The sequence below is a fragment of the Eptatretus burgeri genome, chromosome 3 (assembly GCF_056783735.1).
Source record: "Eptatretus burgeri isolate ZD-2024b chromosome 3, Ebu_testis_v1, whole genome shotgun sequence".
Taxonomy (NCBI): domain Eukaryota; kingdom Metazoa; phylum Chordata; class Myxini; order Myxiniformes; family Myxinidae; genus Eptatretus; species Eptatretus burgeri.
In genome coordinates this window covers 24,019,801-24,046,685 of record NC_140963.1, presented here as the reverse complement: position 1 = coordinate 24,046,685, position 26,885 = coordinate 24,019,801, and the positions used below count along the sequence as shown (strand labels likewise).

At 45.3% G+C, this 26,885-nt stretch overlaps 1 protein-coding gene across 2 annotated transcripts in view; it reads right to left on the bottom strand.

The window, feature by feature from the left end:
• LOC147029560 (SWI/SNF-related matrix-associated actin-dependent regulator of chromatin subfamily E member 1-like) overlaps positions 1 to 26,885 on the bottom strand; it is a 60,055-nt gene that overhangs the window by 12,851 nt on the left and 20,319 nt on the right. Inside the window, exons 2-7 of one of the 2 annotated variants that reach the window (XM_085872712.1) lie at positions 26,353 to 26,402; positions 24,831 to 24,938; positions 24,090 to 24,167; positions 6,747 to 6,878; positions 4,214 to 4,382; positions 2,927 to 3,099 (exon numbers count right to left, since the gene is read on the bottom strand). In XM_085872712.1, the coding sequence (XP_085728838.1) occupies positions 2,927 to 3,099; positions 4,214 to 4,382; positions 6,747 to 6,878; positions 24,090 to 24,167; positions 24,831 to 24,938; positions 26,353 to 26,402 (710 nt within the window). The remainder of the gene's footprint in view (positions 1 to 2,926; positions 3,100 to 4,213; positions 4,383 to 6,746; positions 6,879 to 24,089; positions 24,168 to 24,830; positions 24,939 to 26,352; positions 26,403 to 26,885) is intronic. The other variant, XM_085872713.1, reaches the window with a different exon arrangement.

Sequence of the window (26,885 nt, the reverse complement as noted above, 5' to 3'; positions counted from 1 at the left end):
TTTTCCGAAATAAGCTCAAAGAGTGGGCCCCGGTGTCCGGCAGTATGTACGTCCGTTAATATTTGACTAAAACATCTCACAAGCTACCCAACCGATATGGACCAAATTTGGTTCGATGAATCAAGACAGCAAGGTCTCATGGTATGGGGTTGTGCTCCCCATAAAGGGGGGGTTTGCCCAAATATCGGGATTTTTGTTCAAAAATCTTCTCAGAAACCGCCAGACAGATCCAGACCAAACTTGCTATGAGGCATCGGGACCATAACCTAACCTTAAGCTGTGCTCCTCATGGCCATATCTCACATGGAAAGGGGAACATGGGCCCCTCCCTCCCTGAAGCCCTCATTTTCACTAAAACATGTTCTTCTCCACAACTACCTGAGCAATACGGACCAAATTTGTTACAATGCATCAGGACAGTAAGATCTCATGGGGTTGTGCCCCACCATCTGGATGAATCCATTTGGAGGGGGTTGAAGGGGGGTTGTCCCAAAATATTGGTATTTCATTCAAAAATCTTCTCAGAAACTGACAAGCAGATCCAGCCGAAACTGGCCATGCGGCATCGTGACCATGCCCTAACCTTACGTTGTGCTCCCATGGCGGTAGCTCCCCTGGAAATGGGGCCACGGCCTCCCTCCACTAAATCACTCATTCACGAGAACATTCTTTCCTCACAATCTACTTTTTTTCCGAGGATCCAGATCCTAGGAAATAACAGGCTGAAAATCAGGGGGTTGCACCTCAAATTCAGGTAATTTATTTTAAAATATTCTCAGAAACCGATGGTTAGATGCAGACCAAACTCTTCATTAAACATATGGACCATGCCGTTAAGTTGTGCTCCCCATTTTCGTATCACTTCAGGAAGGGGAGCCATGGCCCCTTCCCCCTAATCCCTCATTTTCACCCTGCCTGTTAGGGAAGTAACCATCAATCACCCATGGGGATATATTTTGTTGTAATGTGACTTTTCAGCTTTATGTCACTATTGTTATGTATAGCTTGTAAGTTGTTAAAGTCAGAAACAAACAAACAAAAAAACCCATGATGTCTGTCAATTTTATCCCCCCCCCCACTGTAAATTTTACAAATCGCACCCTGGAAACAGATATGTCACTGAAAGGTCAATATTCAATCATGGCATCAATAATGGCAGGTTAAGTGCATGGAGGCCACCGAGAAGGCAAATACATTCCTGCAATATGAATGACTCGTAATGACTATGGTGATATCATAGTGTAGGCAGGAATTGTGGAGCAAGACAGAACTGGCCTAGTCATCACTAGGTACCATAAAACAGGTGATGCACACAAGAATAACATTCTCCAAATGATAATAGGGCCATTTTCACAACTCCATGGACCAGAATTTGTTCAAGACGACAATTCACTTCTTTGTGGCATATGTCAATGTTGTTGAGTTTTGGATTTGTCCAGGTATGAAGTGAGAGGTATGAAGTGGAGAAACCAGCCTATAGTGGAGAGAGGTACTCCATCGAGGACGGTAGGCTTCAAGGCCTGGTAGGCTATGAGACTGCGTGAGTGGAATATATCAGCCACCCAGCAGGAGAAAAGATAACCTGGAATTCTGCAGGCAGAAAGCTTGGAAAGCAGAGCAGGGTTTCAAACTGTGTCGAATACCCGAGAGATATCTAAAGACGCAACACTGACCTGTTGCTTGAGATTCAGGACCTCCATCCATTGTTGAGATGGAAGCAGTTGCATATCAACAGTTGAACGGGTGGGATGAAATCCAAAATGATGGTCAGTGATTACTGCACTTGAGGAAACGAAAGATTTCTGTTGGCTGCGATGATGGATTCCATCCATAATTACTGAAAATGGGAAGTAAGCTATCTGGACTTCTTGTGAAGAATCCTTTTTGCAACCTTCTTGTGCATGGAAGTGATGTTTGGCATCTTCAAAACAGATGAGAGTCAACTTAAAGTAAAGGACAGGTGAAAGAGAGTATAAAAGAGGATAAGCGAGAGGAGCTTGATACACGATCACCAATACCGGCTCTTCACAGAGGTAAATGAAAGCTGGCCAGAACCTTTTCTATCTTCGTCGGTGAAAACGTTAGTGCTCAGTAAGCTTTGAATATGAAAGGATAAAGGTGGGAACAGAGAGCAACAAATAAGTGAAAAAAGGAATTTCTCAGTAACTGCCAAGTGAAAAAAGGAACTGACAGGCTGGGTAGAAGAGCTTTGGAAGCAAAGATCCAGTTGCACCTTGTGACGAACAGAGTTATGACATTTTAGGAGAGGGAAGGGATGGAGGGGGAGCACACATGAGATGGATTTAACAATGTGCCACAAAGAACATTGAAAGGGATAGGTCGAAGAGTTCAGCTTTCAGGTTTGTCAGATATTTTCTTGCTTAACTGAAAACGTCCACACATTTATTACGAATCTTGCAGAATGACCTCAAGTTGCCCTTGGTTGGCTTAAACGTCCATGATGAGAAAGTGTGTTTCTTGATAGCCACTTCCTTGCTAAAGGACTCTATATATACGAGGGATATGCTAGGGCCTACAGGATGTATATGATAGTTGTGGGTGAGATAGAATACATCTGGGGCTGGGAAATACTTTAGGAAAGCTTTCCCAGGTGGAATCAATATCAGATGCCAAAGAGATTGAAGCCCAAACCTTTTACTTGCAGGTTGCCATATTTCCTCTCCCTTTTTTCATTATTTTACTTATTGTATCAAACTGTTGCCCCTATTGTCCCATTGTCAGTTCTTCATACCCTCCACCAGCTTGCTCTTCCATGAGTCTCAATCTCGTTAAAGATCAAATAAAAGTTCACAGGCACACAAACCATTTACATGGTTCAAAACAAAATAACACATTCATAAAATAATTTTTACAATAACTGCACATATTTGGTATAAAGCTCAATAAGACAAGCAATATGCCTCACCTGATGAACTGTTAGTGATTCTACCTGTCGACGCAGGACTTGCATACGTGTAGCAGTCACAACGGCACGAACATCTGGCACAAGGGCCTCGCCAAGAACTTCATTGATGAGCCGGTGATTGCGGTAAAAACGAGCAGCTGCCAAATGCTTCATGGAAAATCCATCATCATAATCTGAAAAAGATCAATAATGTCTACCCACCTCTCCTTATACCAGTGTATCAAACAAAGGAACTACTGAGTGAAAAAAGGAACAGCTCACTTCTTGGACCTCGCTCCTGTTTTAGCATCCCTTTGTTCACCAGAAGCCCACGTAGGTTGCACACGTTTTTTCAGAAGCCCACACCTAACCAGGTTACACTCCCCAATTCTATGCTGCATGCTTACCTCCATTCCACCCTTCCCCTATTCTCTCATCCATGAAACCGACTCCTTGTGTCTGTTGTCTTGTGTCCATCCCTACCACCAGTCATTTCAGAGATCTGCCCATCATCCCCTAATACCTACCCCTGCTCTCCTCTACTCTACTCTAAGCCCCACCTGCCCCCTTTCCTTTCTGCCACTAATGTGTGAACTATTAGGTATCTTCCTGTTCCCCTTTTATCATATGTCAGTCTGTGACCCTGCTTCACTCTGTTATTCATTACCCCCCCCCCCCCATCCCCTTAGCCTAGATTTATGGACACAAAGATAAAACGAAAGTGTCACATCATCTACACCATCAAATAGTCAACACACATCTGTCCTGCGTTTACCTATCTCCACCAGTGATGCTTCAAATTCCCACAAACGAAATGGCCAGCTGAGAGCATCCATGAGTCTGGATGGCTGCCACAAGTACACACCACCCTTGGATTATTGCAAACATGAGTAATGACCTTCAATTACCAACCGAAAAGCCACCAACACCACGGGATATCCAGCTTCAAAACTGAAACACAAAACTAACCACTCGATGTATAATGGGATTCAAAATAAGGCCCGACATAATTGGTAAACACATTTTCTTCCAACTGACAGGTATACGTGTACAAGACCAATAATCGAGCGGTGTGGGAGCAGGGGTTAGGAGTGGGGAGGACGTGGGAGAGCAAGAGCTCAAAAAAGGCAATTGGGGGAGAGTCACAAAACAGTGAAAATTAATGCAATTAAAATAAATAAATCAAGAAACAAATAAAACAAGCTGACTAACATTTCTTGCAAAAACTTCGTTTTGGCAAGATAATAAATTGGTGACATAAAGGAGAAAAACTTTTTCGTGATGGAGTAGATCAAACCCATGACCTACCATCAGGGTCTTCTGCAGGCTGGATGCTGGCATAGGGCTCAAGCTTGTCCAGTCGCTGGCGTTGCCTGCTCTCCTCTTCAGCGACAGCTTCAGCACGTGTTTTGGCGTTGACGTAGGCAAGATATGTTGGAGAACTGTGGTATGTTTTCATTGCATCTGCGTACTCGATCTGCCGCATAAATGTGCACCACACACGACGTTACATTTTTGTGCAACTGCAGGTGAAACAATACACATTGCCGATTGGAATGAACTTTAAAAGGTGTCCAATAAAAAATCAGTACTTCTGCATCCCTACTGGACAGACATACTACAAGTCAAAAAATTTAATAAAGCAAATAAAATTATTGGGGCTGGCAGGATGGCCTAAACTGTCATCCTGGTGTCTCACAGGCAGGTTGATTCATCAATGTGTGTCATCCCTTGGACAGACGATAAACTCGGCGTCCCGTCTGCCGGCATTGGTTGATGGATGTTAAAGATCCCACGGTGTCCTTTGCGAAGAATAGGTGGGCTATCGCCGGCACCCTGGCCAAGTTCCAAATTCCTGCCCTAACTACTGTTGGGAGAGGGATGGCAAGCCACCCAGCATGACCCTTACTAAGAAACTGCTTCGGCAGTAACGATGCTCTGTAACAGAGTATGGTACATCAGATAAACAACAGATGATGGAAATGGAGATTTTCATATTTGTATGATTTTACTATTGCAGTACGATTTGTGCGGATAACATATAATAAACAAATTGTGTCACCAAATGAGATAATGATGTTGTACTCTAAATCTAGAATAATTGTAGCTTTTAAAAATGCACATCATAATTTTACAAGTGCAATTTAGAAGTATTTGTTGGAACAAATTGTAATTTATCCATACATGTAGCAAACTGAAATGTGGACAGGGGATCACATGACCATGTGCAAGCAGTGAGTAAACTATGGCAATGTTACTCGAATGGTGGTGAAATCATAAGACAGGGAGGGGTGGTATCGCTTAAGAGTGTGCAAATTATTCCCTCATATTTAAAAAATAACCACGAATGGCAATTTAGACGATTTACTGGATCATTAATTTTATAAATTGCCATTTGGACTCAGAGTTTAAAAAAAATAAAACTCAAGGGTTGGCCTACCCCAAAAAGCTTCACATAAATTTGAAAGTTCTTTTTGGAAGGAGTGTAGAAAACATTTAAAATTCTTCATCAAGGTGTACAGTAAATTAATGCTTTCAAAAGGTCATGTTATATCTCATTTATATTTGGGTTTGCTGACATTTAGACAATGACAGAGAAGCGGCAATAGAGGGAGCTGCAGCCGTTGCTGCTACTTAGCATATTCTCCCCTGTGGAAAGATTGCTCCACTAAATGTGCACATTGAGATCATAAGCAGGAAATCAAATGTACTCTTTGAATTATAATATTGTAGTTGTGAATGTTTAGAGCAAATTGCTGGTTGTTTTAAAACGATGGAATGAATGTGCTTGTGAGGCATTTCAAACATAGTTCACTACCTCGCATTCGAGAGCATGTCGAGATTTTAAAAAGCCAATTTTCGTTTGCATATTGCAATTTATTATAAAATGTTTACGTTGTGCTTCATTTGAAGTAGCACTATCGTGCCGAAAAGTGCTTTGCTTAAAATGTATAACCCTTGTGGTTTTCGGTCCAATTTTAAAGTCTTCTGATAATGGCATGTTGGTAATTATTAAGAATAAACTTTTGTTGACTAAATAAGTTTGACTGCTGATGTATTTTTTGGTCACATTCATCCACTTGAGGGATATTTTAAATATGATGTCTAATTGCTGCCCCGCACATGAAGCGCAAAGCGGGATTAAGCAATTGGTTTGTTCTGTCTGTCTGTCTGTCTACAATTGAAGAGTTAATATATTTTGAGCACTGTAGAATATGAATAGGACCACAAACCTACAGTCTTGTAGCACTTTGGCTCCGAAATTGGAAAATATGTGAAATCTCGTCCCAATCACACATGCACACAGAGGAGTAAAGCAATTTTTTTTACTCTGTCTGCTGGTCTGGCAGTCAAAAAAAAAATTGAAAATCATTCCAAACCAGAAACTTACTGTATTTCGGGACATCATAAAGGCCACAAACAACAGGCGTGAAGAATCAATTTTACCTGTTAAATAAGGTGGTGCTATGGTAGTATGGAATAATTAATGCGATAGACGGTGCATGAACGGAGGTAAACTCCTGAGAAAAAAAACTTTTTTTTCTACAACCTTTACAATATTAATTTTATTCCAATTGAATTATAGAGTTGAACACTGTTGACCACAAATCGCCTGGTTGGCACTTCCAAAAACTTCCAGTTTAGCAGTACTTGGACAAAATATTATACCATTTTACGCCATCTTGACCAATCAAATTGTCATGACAAAGTTCTTTCATCCATTTTCCCCTCCCCTATATTGATTGCATCAGCATTTTTCTTTGCATCCCATGATTACAGCATAAGTGCAGAAAGCATTAATAATACATCTCACAAGCACATGATACGAAGCAGAACTTACCTTTTCTGCTTCATAGTCATTCAAATATTCTTGTTTCTCCTCATCACTGAGGTCCCGCCACATGCTTCCAATTATCTTCCCAATCTCCCATAACTTGAGATCCTGATTTGCAGCCTTCACCTGATCCCAAACCTATGCACACATTCATACACATGATCTCAAACAGTCAATCATTTGCAAGAAATACCAACAAACAAGTACAGGTACATTCAAAGTACATTGCCCCCATGCCAAATCCTCCAGCACGCAACATTGCTGGGGTGCCTTTGGCGCCGAGCGATGCCGCCGTGCAGCACATGGTGATGGAATTGGAAGGGAGAGGTGTACAATAATTGATTGATTAATTGCATAATTCGAATAAATAAATATTAATTCTAAAATAATTAATTTCTTAATCAATTGGCCAATAGCATACCTAAACCACAACTGTTTCATCTGAATCTGTATCTCTTTGAAAATTAAGTTAATTAATCGAAAAATTAAATAATTAACCGATTAATTTATTAATCGATAAATCAAAAATACCCAGATTTGTAGCCAAATCACTTGGTCACTATTGTGTCCAAATATCAACTTCTTCATTCAAAAGGTGCCTGAGATATTGCCCAGATGAGAAAGAAAATAAATAAGGAATTAATGAATCGATAATAATCAAGTAATTAATCAATTGATTCATTAATCAAAAAATAAAGAATACTATTTTTGCCAAATACTTTTTTTTTTACTCTACTCTACTCTAAGCCCCACCTGCCCCTTTCCTTTTTGCCACTCATGTGTGAGGTATTAGGTATGTTCCTGTTCCCCTTTAATCATATGTCAGTCTGTGACCCTGCTTCACTCTGTTATTAATTACCCCCCATCCCCTTAGCCTAGATGTATGGACACAAAAATAAAACGAAAGTGTCACATCATCAACACCACTGATGTTGTGCCCCCTCCACCAGTACAATGGTACTCATGTTGCTGACCTTGGAAGGATGGCAGGCTGAGTCAACTCCACCTGGTGTAAATTGAGCAGCCAACTGGGCTCAAACTCAGGACCATAGGATCCTAAGTCAGCCACCCTAGCTATTAAGCCAACACCAGGCTGTAGCTATGGTAGTATGGTAGCTTAAATCCGTGCCGAGATGGTGGAGTACCAACACCCAAAAGTTTGGGCCTCCAGGTGCTACAGTTTGGCTGTAAAAGAATAATGTACAAACTAAAATAGTTACAAGATATGTTTCCCTAATTAATTCCAATACTGCATATTCTTCTCCAACATTCAGCATGGATGACCTTACATCATAAGTTTTTTTTTGGTCCAGTTAAAATCCAAGATAATACACCCATTATGGCTCTTGATTGGAGAATGCAGTAGTGTACCTTATGCTAACTTTTATGACCATCCTAAATTCAGCTTTGTAAGAATCAGCAGTACTTACAATTATTGTTATTCTCTCATTAGTTTTCCCTAATCCTACGTCTTCGTCCAAAATGCATTCCTTTCCTTCTGCTCTCATGTACTGTGACCCATTCAAAGCAGAGCACTTAGCTGCAAGTTTTGCTCAAGTGCTTCTCGAGGGCTTCCAAGAGTAATCATCATACCAAAGATAACTCCCACAGGACGATTCTCATTAGGAAAAGCTTTTTAACAAACATTATGGAAATCATATTTATAAACTAATCTTCGTACAAATTTATAGCCAATTTTGAGATGTATAGCGGCCTGTAAAAGTATTCACCTCCTTCCAATAATTCCGCATAAGATGAACTAGTACGTGCCCGTAAAAAATAAATAAATACATAAATAAATAAATAAATATTCAAACCGCGAGCAACAAACAACAACCACACAGGCCGTTTCTTCGCTCTCGCGTGCCCGTACGTGCGTGGCCCGGAAGTTCGCATATTATTCGGAGATACAATTATTCGCCATTTCGTTTTAATACCCAATTATTCAATTATCCCTAAGTCCTGGAATGTCCTATCCCTAAGAGAGGATGATCACCTGTCTCTGTTATCATCTGAGCTCAAGCGTTTGGACATCGGGATTGCAGCTCTCTCTGAGGTTCGGAGACCGGATTGCGGCGAGATAATGGTGGGTGGTTACACCTACTATTGGTCTGGTCGCTCTGATGGTTACCATACCCAAGGAGTTGCTGTAGCTGTGTCCAATAAGCTGACCCCAATGATAATTGAGGTAACACCGGCAAACGAGCGTATTATGAGATTAAGGATTCGTCATTCCTTCGGTGTCATTTCCCTGGTCTCTGTTTATGCTCCGACTGAGGCGAGTGATCTCACCGTGAAGGATGCATTCTACGCCACACTCGAGTCTGTGGTTGATCAGTGCCCCAGACGAGATACACTTCTAGTCTTGGGGGATTTCAATGCATCGACTGGAACTGATAGGGATGGTTATGAGGTGTGTGTTGGTCCCCATGGGTCAGGAACTATGAACCAGAATAGCACTAAGTTCCTTGACTTTGCAAGAAGTCATGGACTTAGGGTGGCTGGTTCATGGTTTCAGCGCCCGCAAGCTCATCGCTGGACTTGGTATTCCAACGCTGGCGGTGTGGCAAGCGAGATTGACCATGTCCTCATTGGACGGTCGTTGGAGGATGATCCAGAACTGCAGGGTCTACCGGAGTGCTCAGTTCCTCAATACTGACCACAGGCTTGTTGTAGCAACTCTAAAGCTGCACCTTAAATCCTGGAGAATGGTACCATCCCAGCCTAGGCTGGATGTTGCCAAGCTCAGGGATGAGAGAGTAGCTGAGGAGTTTGCAAACAGGCTGAGTGGACACTTGGGGGGGTCTGGGTGCTTTGGGGGGGTCCTGAAGAGTTGTGGAGCGCCTTCAAGACCACCGTCCTTGATGTTGCCGGTGGATGCCTTGGAGCTCACCGCAGGGCAAAGAAGAATTTTGTCTCTCAAGGGACACTGGATACCATTGACCAGAGTCGCAGGGCCAGGCTGAATGGCAGAGCTGAGCTGTTCAGGGAGCTGAGGCGTAAAACTGTATGTGCACTGAGGGTGGACAAGGAGGCCTATGTGCGAGGAATCTGTGAGGGTAGAGCATCACCTGTGGACAGGTGATTCTCGTCCCGCTTACAGGAGGTCGCGCATTACGTTCATCCAAGCCCATCCCTCGGAGCACTACAGTTCGAGCAGAGAGTGGTAGGCTCTTGACAGAGGAGTCTGAAGTGAAGGCCCGCTGGGCCGGTTACTTTGACGGTTGTACCAGGCTGATCCCCCAACTGTCGAGTTGGACGTCAAAGGGTGTTACAATCCCTGTTGCTGACCCTCGAATCAGCTGTGGTTCACCTACGCTTGTGGAAACACGGGCTGCGGTGAACCAGTTGAAACGGGGCAAAGCTCCAGGGATCTGTGGCATCCATGCCGGAACTTCTCAAGGCTGGTGGAAATGCTGCACTCGTGTCGTTGCATGCAGTTTTGTGCTCTGCCTGGAACACAGGCATCATCCCAACTGACTGGAAGAGGGGCCTTGTTGTCCCTCTGGAAAGGAAGGGTGATCGCCAAGACTGCAACAACTACCGAGGGTGGACGCTGCTCTCAGTGCCGGGCAAGGTCTTTGCTCGGATAATTCTCGATAGGGTTCGCCACCATCTGCTTGAGCACCAGCGTCCAGAGCAGTCAGGCTTTACACCAAAGAGGTCAACGATTGACCGTATCCTTGCACTTCGTGTCCTCATCGAACGCAGACGAGAGTTTCGGCAGGGGCTGCTTGCAGCCGATGTTGATCTCTGTAAAGCGTTCGATTCAGTATGGCTCGGGATGTCCTCTGGAGGATTCTTGGTCCTCGTGGGGTGCCACCAAAACTGATCGATCTGATGTCTGAACTCTACTCTGGTACTGAGAGTGCTGTGAAGTGTGGTGGTACCATCTCTGACTTATTTCCAGTTGTTATTGGAGTTCGTCAGGGATGTGTACTTGCCCCCACACTTTTCAGCACTTGTATGGACTGGATTCTAGGGAGGATGTCGGAGAGATCAAGTTGCGGTGCGTCATTTGGGAATGTCAAGATCTCGGACCTTGACTTTGCAGATGATGCAGTCATCTTTGCGGAGACTTTAGACATCCTCTTGGGGGCCCTCGAGGTGCTGAATGAGGAGTCGGAGCCGTTGGGATTACGGGTTTCTTGGGTCAAAACTAAGATCCAGGCTTTCGGTGACATCTTGGATGCTGCTGTCCTGTCTGTGTCTGTTTGTGGTGAGGATGTTGAGGTCGTGGAGAGATTCACTTACCTTGGCAGTGATATTCATGTCTCTGCTGGCTGCGAGTCAGAAGTCAATAGACGTCTGGGTCGGGCCTGGGGAGTCATGGATTCACTGGATCATGGGGTGTGGCGCTGCCGGTACCTGTGCGGGAGGACGAAAGTCCGAGTCTTCAGGTCCTTGTTACTTCCAGTCTTGCTCTATGGGTGCGAGACTTGGACTCTGACCAAGGATCTGAGACGGAGACTTAATTCCTTTGGTACCAGGTCTCTTCGGAGAATCCTTGGCTATCGCTGGTCGGATTTTGTGTCCAACGAGCAGTTGCTGAGAGAGACTCAGATGAGATTTGTTACCTGCATAGTCCGTGAGCATCAGTTGCGGCTGTATGGACATGTGGCTCGTTTTCCTGACTCTGATCCTGCTCACCAGATTCTCTCAGCGAGGGAGTCTCATGAGTGGAGGAGGCCAGTGGGTCGACCACGTGCCTCATGGTTGCAACAGGTTGACCATCATCTCAAGGAGATGGGGATGGGCCTGGCATCTGCCTGGGGGATGGCCAGACGGAGGCCCCTGGAGTACCGGCGGAAAGTGGACGCAGCGACGTGCTGTTCTGGCACATGCTCCCATACCTGACCTGACCTATTCAATTAGCGCCAACGTATTTTACCTTTTCGCAATGTCGTGGCAAGGAAAAACAAAAAGAGAAGAGAAGAGAGAGAAAAAAATTACTTCCTGGTTCGGAGCATACCAGCACTCTGATGTTACCGAAATTTATGCACCGTCTAATATGAAAACGATCATAACTTGGGGCACTGTGGTTATCGATAAATGCGCATAAGAAATCGAGAAATTATTAGAATACACGAAATCATCATTATCCGGAAGCCCGTACGTTGTAACCCATAATGGGGAACGCGGCTGAGCTTCCCTTCCCCATCGGCCACGCCCACGCAACAACGTGTCTTGTCATTGGTTTGGTAAATAAATGGCCATAACTTGGGAAGCACTTGTCCGATTAATATCAAACCTTGAAAAGGCACATCCTCAGGTCCCCAGCAATATACCTGGCAAGTTTCAATTAGATCGGACCAGTGGTTGTCGAGAAACAGCGGTCACAGACACACACACACACACACACACACACACACACACACACACACACACACACACACACACACACACACACACACACACACACACACACACACACACACACACACACATTGCTGGAATTATCGATAGATTACGAATTATGTAGAAACAATTTTTCCAAATAAACTTTTTATTCATTACTGAAGAGATCAAATTAAACACTGTTATAGTTGAAGGAGGTTATATATAAGGAATACCTACAAAAAACATGTACAAATCAAAATTCACTGGTTGTAAAATTATTCATCCCCTTAGGTCAGTACTTGGTGGAAGAACCTTTTGTAGCAATGACTGCTCGGAGTCTTTGTGGGTAGTGCAACAGAATGTAGAAAGTGTTCCTTATGTGGGCCAATAAATGAAGCATCACTTCCGCTTGAGCTCGGGACGTGTGCATTGGTCGATGCTGTTACATGGTGTCAGACAAGCGAACCAAACGCCGCTATGGAAGTCCTAAAGCCTCCCGGACCAATGAATTTTAAGGCATCGAATGCTGCCGATGCATGGGACAAGTGGGCTGCATGATTTTCCAACAACTTCAAGGCCGCTAAGCTCAAGAAAAAAAAGACGCTGATGTGCAGGTCGCCATTTTGCTTGAATTGGCGGGACCGGAATCCCTGGCTATTCACAAGATGTTTACCTTTGCTGAGGGTGACAATGTGAATGATTATGAGTTTGTGCTGCGGAACTTCACGGATTACTGCAGACCAAGGAAAAACGTTGTGGACGAGAGGTATCGTTTTTGGAAACGTGACCAGGAGGAGGATGAGACCATCGACCAATGGCTCATTGAACTCAGAACGCAAGCAGCCATGTGCGAGTTTGGACCTCAAGAAGAACTCTTGATTCGAGATAAGATTGTGTTTGGTGTGCGAGACGAAATATCTAAGATTCTAAGGAGAAACTTCTTCGGGAAGGTGAGGCCACACTGCAGAAAGCTTTGGACATATGCAATTGCCGCTGAATCAAGCAGGCAGCAGCTCGATGGCATGAAGGGTGCCAAGCAAGTCTATGCAGTGGATAAAGAGAGGCAACAACAGCACACCACCTTTCCCAAGCAAGCCAAGGCCAAGCCTGCAGCCAGAGCCATGACAGTAGCTACAAAAAGGCCACAGGAAACCCTTACTCCGCCTGTGTGCGAGTACTATGGCAAGAAGCATAGTCCCGGGCAGCGCAGGTGTCCAGTATTTGGCAAAATGGGTGCCAAGTGTGGAGGCAAGAATCACTGGGTTACTGTATGCAAGGGTGGAGGCACAAGAAGGGTACGTCTTCTGGATGCAGATCCCGAGCAAGGTACTGAAAAGTTTCTGGTCATAGATTCAGTGCTCATCGGTAACCTGGATGATGACGTCACCAAGCCTGCGGGCAGGTGGCAAGAACAGCTTACAGTTGGCCAGAGTGTAGTGAACATCAAGCTCGATACAGGTGCCCAGGCAAACGTAATCTCGCTTGCGACCTTGACTATTGCAATGTCTAAGCACACCATAACACCCACCAACGTCATTCTCACTGCTTTTGGTGATGGCAATATTCAGCCATTGGGTACAACAGTGATTCCCCGCAAGCACAAAGGGCAGGACTGGAGAATCAAATTCTATGTAACTGAGAAAACCACTGTTCCCATATGAGGGCAAAACGCATGTGAGAAGCTTAGCGTTATCAAGCGTACAGATTCACTGCATGCTCCACTGACCAAGGAGAGGCTGCTCGAGCAATACACAGATGTGTTCACAGGCACTGATCAGTACAAGCAGGATTACGAAATTGAGCTGAATGCAGATGTCACACCGACTGTTAAGCCAGCCAGACGTGTTCCCAATGCAAAGTATGAGAAGCTGAAAGACACTCTGGAGCAGCTGGAGAAACGTGGTATAGTGGCCAAGGTCGACAAGCCCACCGACTGGGTTAGTAACCTCGTAATCACTGAAAAAAAAGATGGCCGCATGAGAATCTGCCTCGACCCAAAGCTGTTGAATCGTGCAATCAAGTGAGAGAGATACACAATGCCTACACCAAGTGATATGCAGAGACAACTGAACAACAAGAAGGTGTTCACAGTGATTGACAGGTACTGGCATGTGAAGCTGACAGAGAAGTCCTCCAACCTGTGCACATTGAATACACCCTGGGGAAGGATGAGATTCTGCCGCATGCCTTTTGGCATACTGTCAGCGAGTGAAATCATGCACAAGAGAAACCAGGAGGCCTTCAGCGACTTTCCGGGTGAGCAGGTTATCGCCGACGACATGATCATTACTGCTGAAACCGTGGAAGAACATGACCAAATATTGCACAAGGTAATGCAGAGAACTCGCCAAAAACAGGTGAAGTTCAACAGGACCAAGGTACAGTTCCGAGTGCCCAAAGTGCTGTACGTGGGCAACATCATCACTCTGGAGGGACTGAAACCTGACAAGTCCAAGATCTGAGCAATTGCTGACATGCCTACACCACAATATCTTCAGCGCCTGACAAGCCAGCACTTCAGCGCCTGTTGGGCATGGTCAAATAACGAGCGCAATATATACCGAACGAGTCGGAGACCACGGCACCGCTCCGCGCACTGCTCAAGAAAGACGCAGCCTGGAGCTGGGAAGCGGAACACACACAAAGTCTCAACAAGGTCAAAGCAGCATTGGCAACAGAACCCGTTCTGAGGTACTACAACGTTTCCAAGCTGGTGACAATCCAAGCAGATGCTAGCCAGAGTGGGCTTGGTTGTTGTCTGCTCCAGGAGGGTTGGCCAGTTCACTATGCATCAAGGTCCATGACGGATACTGAAAATAACTATGCACAGATTGAAAAGGAACTGTTAGCAATCTGCTACGCATGCCACATTCCACCAGTATGTGTACGGAAAGCCAATGTATGTGTAGACGGATCACCGCCCTCTGGGCAATGCGACTCCGCGACTGCAGAGAATGCTTTTGAGATTACAGTGCTATGAACTAGATGTGAGGTATGTCCTGGGCAAGTATATGTATGTAGCTGACACATTGAGTCGTGCATACTTACCTGGTGACCGATCAGACGAGCAGATGGAGGATGACATAGAAGTCATGGTTCACTGCCTGGTGAGTGCCATGAGACAAGAGCAGATCCGAGCTGCAGCTGCTGAGGACCATGACCTCCAGATGGTAAGGCAGGCAGCCATGATGGGATGGCCAAAAAAGAAGCACAGTGCTCCGAGAGTCCTCCAAGACTACTGGCCGGTCAAAGATGAGGTACACATAGCTGACGGACTGCTGTGTGTTGGTGACCGCATTGTGATCCTGACCTCACTCAAGAGTGAGATGTTGGCTCTGCTACATGAGAGTCACATGGGAGCTGAGAAAATGAAAGCCAAGGCCGCTAGTGCTGTTTTGGCCCAACATGACTGCAGACATTGAACAGACAGTGGTCAACTGTGCAGTTTGCCTCAGCCATAGGAATGCACAGCCCAAGGAGCCATTGAGACTACACCCCACACCTGAGCTTGCACGGCAGAAGGTGGGAGCCGATGTCCTCACATATCAAAACAAAGACTATCTCCTGGTGGTTGACTAGTATAGCAAGTATCTGGAGGTGGTGGAGATCGAGGACAAGACTGCCACCATGATCGTCACTAAGATGAAGGAGGTCTTCGCACATCATGGCATTCCAGAAGAGCTCATGAGTGATAATATGCCGTTGGACAGCCAAGAGTTCAGGCAGTTCACGCGAAACTGGGAAATCAAACAGTCGACATCCAGTCCTGGACTTGCCCAGTCCAATGGTCAAAGTGAACGCTTTATCCAAACCATCAAGAGGATGATGAAGAAAGCTGATGACATTTACCTGGCACTTCTGGAGTACCCAAACACCCCTGTCACAGGTACATCATTCTCACCGGCACAGATCTTAATGAGTAGGACTCTGAGATCCAAGATACCAGTCACCAAGCAGCTGCTCAAACCAGCAATAGTAGATCCCAAAGCACAGTTGATGCAACAGAAGCCGAAACTGAGTCGATCATGACAGATCGGCAAGATCGCTGGCTAACCTGCAGCCGGGTGACTGTTCGCATCAGGAGGACGAACACCTGGCAACCAGCCATCATAACCAAAGTGGATTCACACCCAAGATCATACTGGGTTAACAACGGCATCAGGAGTGGTTTACGCAGGAACAGACGTCATCTGTTGAGAATGAATTTGCCACCACCAGTTCTCATGACCCCTGAATATGACGTCATGACCCCTCATGAGCAAGAACCTGCTGCGACGAGCAATATGAGCAATACCACTCATGAAGACATGAACAGTGGAGCGGGTATGCCACAACCGGCTCCACCTGTGAGAGAACATTACACACCCAACTGCACGCACACTGCAACACACATGCGTCCAACCGTGTAGCATACGAGACGAGGACGTGAGATTGTTGAGCCTCAGAAGTAGAAGATTTTGTTTGTTAAATCCATAAACTTCTTGGAAACCGGTGTTGATGACCATTGCAGGCTTGTACTGATATACCTGATATACAAAGTTGGTTAAACTTTCACTCGAACTTGGTTTCTTGTGGCACTGCAAGCCAATGAGTACTTTAACATGTTGCTAAAGCGTTGTGGATGCTGATTGTTCATTTGACAATACTTTGACAGTATATGATCTTACTCTTCATTAAGAAGGGAGGTGTAACAGAATGTATATCGTGTTCCGTATGTGGGCCAATAAATGAAGAGTCACTTCCGCTTGAGCTCGAGGCGTGTGCATTGGTCGATGCTGTTACAGGTAGGGTAGGTCTCCACCAGCTTTGTACAGTGAGATGGTAAAATATTTGCCCATTCTTCGCGTGAACGTTGCTCTAGTTCTGCCAAGTTTGATAGCAATCACCGATGTACTGCAATCTTCAAGCATAGGCAGATAAAGATTTTTTTTGGGACCCTACGCACAAAAATATTTCGGCCCAAAACGACCAAAAAGAGGAGTCCATGTTATTTCCACTCAAAAAGGCCCCAAAAAGAGGAGTCGGTGTTATTTTCACACTGGCTTAGCCGATGATGCTTTCGACTCGACTGCAAAAATCCAGAGGAATTCCCATGTTTTATTGCCTTTTTCCCCCTTGGAAAATAAAATGCCATGTTAAGGTACTACAACTACTTGCGTTTGAGACAGCTATGCGGTATCACACAGACACTGCAGCCAGCTCACTGTGGTGGGCTTGGGGTTCATCAGATCGATTATTGCATTCTCAGGTGGGTGGAGGGTGGGGCACTTGTAGATGATGTGCTGCGCAGTCTGTTCCACATATCCGCATGAACAGGCTGCAGATGGACGCAGCCCCCAACGGTGCGTGCTGGCGTTGAACCGGCCAACCCCTGTGTGCAGCCGGTTCAGGGTTACCCATTCTTTATGGGGTAGATCTGCGCCTGGTGGCAACTTCATGCTTGGTATGACAGTGAGTTGAGTGGGTCGAGGAGTTTGCTGCCAGCCAGTTCTCCATGTATGTAAGGTGTTAAAGTTAGAGCCACACAGGGTTGCTGCGTGGCGAGAGAAGGGGCGGCGAGAAGGCAGACGTTGACGGCCCAGTTGTGAGTCCTGTACGAGATTATGTAATGGATGCTTGGTGTCCAGTAGGGCCTTGTTCACCAGACTATATGCGTGGTGTTCTCTGCGAAGGGCTGCAGGGGCGATGCCTGAGAGCACTGGCAGGAACTTCAGTTGGGGTGGGTCGCAGGCAGCCGGTGATGATTCTCAAGGTGTCATTCAGAGTTGCATCGAGCTTCCTTGTGTGTGAGCTCCGGCACCACACTGGAGCGGCATATTCGGCAGCACTGTAGACCAGGGCGAGAGCACTAGTTCGGAGAGTGGATGTTCTGACTCCCCATGATGACCCTGCCAGACGACGTTGGCCGTTATTCCGAGAGGACACTTTTGCGCGAAGGGATTCAAGGTGTTGCTTGAATATCAGCTGCCAATCTAGTTTCACCCCAAGGTATGTTGGGGAGGGGTTGTAGGGCAGAGGTGACCCATTGACGTTGACTGTGAGCTGACGGTGGGCCTCCTTGGTGTTTAGATGGAAGGCTGTCGAAGTGGTTTTTGCCACGCTCAGCTTCAGTCTCCAGGTCTTGAGGTACGCTGCCACAAGTGCCATGTCTGATGTCAGTGCATCCTCTACGTTTGACCAGTTTCTGTCTGAGTGTGGAAGAGCGAGGTCGTCAGCGTAGCCATACCGTCGTGATGTTGTAGGTGGCAGGTCGCTGATGTATAGGTTGAATAGCATTGGAGCCATGTTAAGGTGTTCCATTACCAATCAGCTTGCTATTACTTGTGACGCCAGCCGTTCCTGATATGATCAACCGTTTCATCGGAGTGCTTGTTCTACATTGTCAGCAGCCATGTCGGCCGAATCAGAAGCTGCGTCACCAACATCTGTCATGTGTCCTTCTCCTTGAAGTACTAGTTTATAGTTGGTATCTTTTTTTGAACAAAGCAACTCCTTTTAGCCTCCTTTGCTTGCTTCACCTTTCTGTTTGAGCGACCACCGAAGTACCGTCAATCGATTTTTCTTTTTAACTGTCTGTGAATTCCAAGGGAAACTGCCATCTGACCGATGACTTTGCAAGTCATTCACTTATTGGGACAAGAGTTGAAAAAATGGTTTTTTTTGCCCACAGACTTGCGATTGTTTTGTCTATTAATTCATGTAAATTGCTATAAAAAAATTTTTTTAAACGTTATGTAGTTTTTGAACAGCCCCATGTTGGGGTTAAACAATCCGTGACCATGTGATGAATGTGTTCGTTGTGATATAACCGTGGCACAGGCTCAGGTGGACAAGAGGTGTCGAGTTAATATTCTAATAGCACATAAAACATGTTTCCCAATCACGCTGTTCATCTTTTAAGAATGCTTTAAATGTGCATTTCCCAATTGACCCATTACAGGAGTTTGTCGCAGGTTGTGAACACAGTACGGTAATTCTTATTATATAATAACTGTATTATCAAGTATTGTCAGGCTTCACACCTCCAACAACGGTTGACGGTCAAACAGCGCTTGAGCGCAGAGAACCCTGCAACAGTGTAAAGCCAAAAGCAGCACTGAAACTCCCCGGACGGTAACTCGTAACTGGAAACATAATATTATGGTAGTGGATCTGGTATCGAACATTTTACCAGCAAATGCAGTTTTCCCTGGAGCCCTCATTGAATTTGGGACCCTGTGCATGTGCCCCACGTGCCTGTGTGTTAATCCACCACTGTCTTCAAGTCTCATCATAAATGTTCGTTTCGGTTCGAGTCAGTACTTTGACGAGGCTATTCAAGAACGTTTATTTTCTTCTTATTCAGCCACTCCGGTGTGGCATTAGCTTTGTGCTTCGGATCATTGTCCTGATGAAATGTGAATCTCCAACCCAGTTTCAGATTCATGGCTCACTCAAGCAGGTTTTCATCAAGGATTCTCCTGTAATTTGCACCGTCCATTGTCCCTTCGATCTTGACAAGCTTGCCAGTCCCTGCTGTTACAAAAGCGGACCCATCACATGATGCCACCAGCATGCTTGACAGTAGGGATGGTGTTGACCGAGGGATGTGCAGTGCTCGGCTTGCGTCAGACATAACATTTTGAATTTGGACAAAAAAGTTCAATTTTTTGTCTCATCTGACCACAAAACTTTTCTCCACATGCCTGCAATATCATTAGGATGCTTTTTTGCAAACTCCACACGAGCTTTTAGTTGCGTCATTTTCATTAATGGCTTCTTTCTTGCCATCTGCCCATAGATGCCAGCTTTATGGAAGGAAAAGGAATTTGTTGAATGATGAACACTGACCCCAGCTCAGACATGAATGAACCCTTGAAGATCTATCAAAGTCATTGTTGGATTTACAGTGATATCCCCAAACTCAAAGGGTGGAGGAACTCCTTGTGAGCCAATGGCCATCCAGAATCTAGTGTCCAACGGTGCTTGCGGACGTCCTCCTGCAGTTGGGTTACTTTTTGTTAAGAGGTTGGTGGCAGGATTTGCACTCAGCCACTGTAAAACCCTTCATTCCGCAAAACATACCAAAAGCATTTTTTTAATCTGAAAACCCACTCGGTGGGAGTACATCCTGTGCAGCTGCCCTTCGCAAGGCAGCTCACCAGATGACGGGATTGGGGCAAAGCCTTCAGAATCCCCAATCTTTGATGAGAGGAGGGAAACCATGGGGGTAATTTTCCCGGGTCAGATTGCGGAAGTGTGCTGAGGTGTCGTCCACCAGACGGCGCTCTCTTTCGATTAACCTGAGGCGGTCCCTTTGGGTGGGTGCCTGGAATGTTCTATCCATAAGAGAGAACTTGATGACCCGTCTGTTGTCTGAGCTCAAGCGTTTGAACATCGTTATTGCAGCTCTCTCTGAGGTTTGGAGACCAGATAGTGGCGAGATCATGGTGGGTGGTTACAGCTACTATTAATCTGGTTGCTCACATGGTTACCATTTCCGTGGAGTTGCTGTCGCTGTGTCCAATAAGCTGACTCCAATGATAATTGAGGTAACACCGGTCAACGAGCGTATTATGAGATTAAGGATTCGTCACTCCTTAGGTGTCATTTCCCTGGTCTCTGTTTATGCTCCGACTGAGGCGAGTGATCTCACCGTGAAGGATGCATTCTACGCCACGCTCGAGTCTGTGGTTGATCAGTGCCCCAGGCAAGATACTCTTCCAGTCTTGGGGGATTTCAATGCATCGATTGGAACTGATATGGATGGTTATGAGATGTGTGTTGGTCCCCATGGGTCTGGAACTGTGAATCAGAATAGCACCAAGTTCCTTGACTTTGCAAGAAGTTGTGGACTGAGGGTGGCTGGTTCATGGTTTCAGTGTGCTCGTTGATGGTCGCTGGAGGATGATCCAGAACTGCAGAGTCTACCGGAGTGCTGAGTTCCTCAATACTGAGCACCGGCTTGTTGTAGCAACTCTGAAATTGCAGTTTAAATCCAGGAGAATGGTACTATCCCAGCCAAGGCTGGATGTTGGTAAGCTCAAGAATGAGAGGGTAACTGAGGAGTTTGCGAACAGGCTGAGTGGAAATTTGGGATGTCTGGGTGCTTTGGGGGGTCCTGAAGAGTTGTGGAGCGCCTTCAAGACCTCCGTCCTTGATGTTGCCGGTGGATGTCTTGGAACTCACCGCAGGGCAAAGAAGAATTTTGTCTCCCAAGGGACACTGGATACCATTTACCAGAGTCGCAGTGCCAGGCTGAATGACAGAGCTGAGCTGTTCAGGGAGCTTCGGCGTAAAACTGCATGTGCATCAAGGATGGACAAGGAGGCCTATGTGCGAGGAATCTGAGGGGATAGAGCATCACCAGTGGTCAAGTGATTCTCGTCCTGTTTACAGGGGAATTCACACATTGCGTTCTTCCAAGCCCGTCCCTCGGTGTACTGAAGTTAGAGCAGAGGGTGGTCGGCTCTTAACAGAGGAGTCCGAAGTGAAGGCCCGCTGGTCTGGTTACGTTGAGCGGCTGTACCACGCTGATCCACCAGCTGTCGAGTTAGATGTCAGGGGTGTTACTATCCCTTTTGCTGACCCTCCAATCAACTATGGTCCACCTTCGTTTGTGGAAACACAGACTGTGGTGAACCGGTTGAAGTGGGGTAAAGCTCTAGGGATCTGTGGCATCCATGCTGAACTTCTCAAGGCTGGTGGAAATGCTGTGTACTCGTGTCATTGCATGCAGTTCTCTGCTCTGCCTGGAACACAAGGATCATCCCAATTGACTGAAAGAGGGGCCTTGTTGTCCCTCTCTGGAAAGGGAAGGGTGATCGCCAAGACTGCAACAACGACCGAAGGGTGATGTTGCTCTCAGTGCCGGGCAAGGTCTTTGCTCGGATAATTCTTGATAGGGTTCACCACCATCTGCTTGAGCACCAGCGTCCAGAGCAGTCAGTCTTTACACCAAAGAGGTCAACGATTGACCATTCCTTGCTCTTCGGGTCCTCAACGAATGCACAGGAGAGTTTCGGCAGGCGCTGCTTGAAGCCTATGTTGATCTCTGCAAAGTGTTTGATTCAGTGAATTGGGATGCCGTCTGGAGGATTCTTGGTCTTCGTGGGGTGCCACCAAAACTGATTGATCTGATGTCTGAACTATACTCTGGTACTGAGAGTGCTGTGAAGTGTGGTGGTACCATCTCTGACTTATTTCCAGTTGTTACTTGAGTTTGTCAGAGGTGTGTACTTGCCCCCGCACTTTTCAGTACTTGTATGGACTGGATTCTGAGGAGGATATCAGAGAGATCAAGCTGCGGTGCATCATGTGGGAATGTCAAGATCTCTGACCTTGATTTCGCAGATGATGCAGTCATCTTTGCAGAGACTCTACATATCCTTTTGGGGGCCCTTGAGGTGCTGAATGAGGAGTCGGGCTGCTGCGATTTCGGGTTTCCTGGGTCAAAACTATGATCCAAGCTTTCATTGACATCTTGGATGCTGCTCTCCTGTCTGTACCTGTTTGTGTCGAGGATGTTGAGGTCACGGAGAGATTCACTGACCTTGGAAGTGATATTCATGTCTCTATGCTGGCTGTGAGCCAGAGGTCAACAGATGTCTGGATCTGGCCTCGGGAATCATGGATACACTGGATCATGGGGCGTGGCGCTGCCGGTACCTGTGCGGGAGGACGAAAGTCCGAGTCTTCAGGTCCTTGGTGCTTCCAAGTCTTGCTCTATGTATGTGAGACTTGGACTCTGACCAGGGATCTGAGATGGAGACTTAATTCCTTTGGTACCAGGTCTCTTCGGAGAATCCTTGGCTATCGCTGTTCAGACTTTGTGCCCCACGAGCGGTTGCTGAGAGAGACTCAAATGAGATTTGTTACCCACATAGTTCGTGAGCGTCAGCTGTGGCTGTTTGGACATGTGGCTCATTTTCCTGATGCTAATCTGCTCACCAGATACTCTCAGCGAGGGAGCCTCCTGAGTGGAGGAGGCCAATGGGCTGACCGCATGCCTCGTGGTTGCAGCAGGTTGATCAGCATCTCAAGGAGATGGGGATGAGTCAGGCATCTGCCCTGTGGATGGCCAGACGGAGACCCCTGGAATACCGGCAGAAAGTGGACGCAGTGATGCGCTGATCGGCGCGTGCTCCCATTCCTGATCTGACCTGAACTGATTAAATTAGTTTGCTGGTTGCCCGGGTGCTGAGTTTGGATGGGCAACCTGATCTGGGTAGAGACTGGGTGGTATGATACATCTTCCAATTCTTAATGATGGATTTCAACATACTCAAAGGGATGAGTGACTTTGAAATCTTCTGATAACTCTCTCCTGAAAGGTGTTTCTCCACCACTTTGTCTGACTTCATTGAAAAACTCTTTGGTCTTCATGTTTGCATTATTGGTTGACCAAGTGAGTTGTACATTAAAACTCCTACAATAAGTGGGGGAGCTAATTTTTAATTTAAACCACTGATTACATACAGGTGAAACCTGCTGCACTTATTTTGGAACATTTCAAACAAATAATTTGCTGCTGAAGTGATTTAGGGTTAATTCGGCCAAGGGTTTTGAATACTTATACAACTGAGAATCACCTGATTTTCTCTGTTGATCGAACTTATTCACATTGTATCTGCATTTTTAGTTTTATCACTTTGGAGGAGTTTGTGAAGACTCTTCATATTGAGATTGATTTGAAAGCATCATGAAATAAGCTCAAGTGGTATCAAACTGTGACAACTTTGGAAGGGGGGCGGGGGGGGGGGTGGGGGGGAGGTGAATACTTTTGCAAGCCACTGCAACAAAGATGACACACATCTTCCTTTTTGCCATTTCCCAAATGCTCAATTCCCAACACATAAGTTTTACTTTGTAAATAAAGCAGACATTGATTTGTGTCATGAATGAATGTGACTTAAGATTGGCATTATTAACATTAGTAGTCAGATCATGATTAATCATTGCAACATCATAGCAAGCACGGTTCCCATTGATCCTGATTTACGGCGGAGCAAGCAGAGCCTCAGCGCTTACCTTGCGGCTGTACCTCATGTAAGGCATCAGTGGCTTATCCGGTGGTTTGGGGGCCTTCGGTACATTAATTCCAGATGCCTGCAATGGGTATATATTTGTGAGTATTTTCACCAGCTCATTATAAAACACAAACCATCCATATATTACAAATGACTGCTCACTAAAAGTCAAGTCATTCGAATAAAAAAATTAAAATTCCCATTTTTTTTTTCTCTTTCAAATACGATTTCGACAAATAGTGCATTATGAGGTATTTTAGAGTATTATTATACCCGAGGTTAATTCCATGTGTCGAGTTGGTTAACAGAAAAGAAACCCAAAAAACTAAGACCAACAGTCATTGCAAATCATGTTACACATTTTATTCACATAACAATTCAAATGTTTTTAACCATTTTCGAAAATTCAACAAAATGGTCGAAACAGCTAAGTACTTGCCAGAGGAATTTCCAGAAAAATATATGTTCAACTCCATGATAAAATACTGGCCTGCAAATTTCCAGGTCGAGCGTTTGGACTTACGTACTGTTTCATTTCTTGACACTCAGCGTTTAAAAAGGTTAGAGCACGGTCAAACAACCGGAGGTTGGCAACCATTGCACAGGCTTGCTGGGCCTAATGACCTCATCCTGTGTTGAAGCTCCTTGTAAGGGAACTCATATAACATCATCATATAAAAAGGCCAATTAAATGGAGTTATAGCAGCCCAAGAAAGGGAAAGTAAAGAAAAATAACTCTTACCATGGTCCGTCCATTGCCGCCCGTGTTTATACCCAACTTGTAGCTACTGTAAGCCAGGTGACCGTATGGGTTGCATCCGACGTATCCTGGCACACTGGGTGCCTGTTGCTTGACAAACATGCAGCAAAAAATAACCATCAATACCAATTGCCAAAAAGCAATGTAGGTTGTACAAATTAAGAGCGAGAATTAACAAATTTCAAACACAATGACATAATTCATGCTTTTTAAATGCTGTTTGCAGGAATCAAACAGGGCATTAGCAGAGATGAATTACCGCACATACTATGACGTCATATCAATTTTTATGACGTCATTCCTATTATTTGACATTTTTTTGTTTCACAACCCAGAGTTTTCATCGGATCTTCGTGAAACTTGCCTTGTATGTGTAGAAAGCCCACGTGCTGGCAGCAACTATCTCCGATTTTGGAAATTCTTCCTATAAAAAAGTTGACGTCATAATATCGCTGCTAATGGAAATCGCCTTTACCATTATCTCCGAAACTGGGCAAGCTGTTTGAATTTTGTTTGTGGGAATCAAGCTGGGCTTTAGCACAGATAATTTATCGCAAACCTGATACATCACAATGACGTCATATTTGTTTTTATGACGTCATCATTAAGAGGACGAGGATCTTAGCTCATTTGAGCTAGTTCTTGGAGGAATTTTCAAAATCGGAGATGGTTACTGTCTGCACAGGGTATTTTTTACATATATGCGCCAAGTTTCAGGAAGTTTCGATGAAAACTGTAGGCTGTGAAACAAAAAAGTCCACGAGAAGATGTAGAACAACAACGTGAGTAAGACTTAGAGATCCTCCACGAGGATCTAAAAAAATCTGAATCTAAGGGCCGATCACTTTCACATCACAGACAGGTCGGTGGTCTCTCTGTCATCTACTGCTAACTCTCTGGTCTTCAACCCTTTGCTAACTCTGTACTTTGTCCTCCCCCCCCCCCCCCAGATTTCTGTAAGGCACACTTATTCCACCATCAATGCCCCTCTGGTGAAGCTCCCAAAACCCAGAATCACTATTCATCTCCAATTATTCATTCCATTTTCTTCCCCACCAGTGGAACCAACTTTCACATTCTCTTAAATCTCATTCTTTATCATCCCCCATCCAATTTTTCCTTCCTAAGAGTTTGCTTCTGAATCCATCCTGTCTATCTCGTGTGTCCTCCACTATTCCTCATTATTTGCCACATCCATTATTTATCCAAGTCTCCCTCTATTTTGTTCTTCAGACTTGCTGGTACTGTGGCCATCACTTCACTACAATCCCTTTCTTACTTCTGTTACATCTTGATCCATTCTGTGTTCTGGCTCCGCCATGAGCCTTGACTTTGTATTCAAAAACAATAACAACAAAAACATTAATGTTTCAGTTGTAGGAACAAAAAAACCAAAACAACAATGAATAAATATCTGAAGTCGCATCACTACTTCATGATTGCATGTGATCAACATATGTGGTGGAATCCAAGGGAGTCCAGCAAGCAAGTCACAATGACTTACTGCAGGTGGTGTGGATCCCACAGCTGGAGAGGTAAAGTATGGAGGGCGCCCTGAAAAATGGAACATTTGGGTGGTGGGGGAGGGGGGAGAGAGAGAAAGAGAGACAGAGAGAGAGGAGAGAGAGAGACAGAGAGAGACAGAGAGAGACAGACAGAGGGAGACAGAAAGAGGGAGAGAGAGACAGAAAGACAGAGGGAGAGAGACAGACAGAGAGAGACAGACAGATGGAGGAGAGAGACATACAGACAGACAGAGAGAGAGAGAGAGAGAGAGAGAGAGAGAGAGAGAGAGAGAGAGAGAGAGAGAGAGAGAGAGAGAGAGAGACACGTGACAATGAAACCTCATAATAATTTTAAAAAGCACACACATATGCACATACGCATCCGAACACATTATCTTTGCTTGCCTTTTGGACTTTTGAGCAAATGCCAAATTATAATGCCAGTCATTTCTGAGCCAATAAATCAATTTTATTTCTTTTTTGGACTTTTCAATTTGAAAAAAAAAATTTGAGCAATATTGTGCAGATGGTA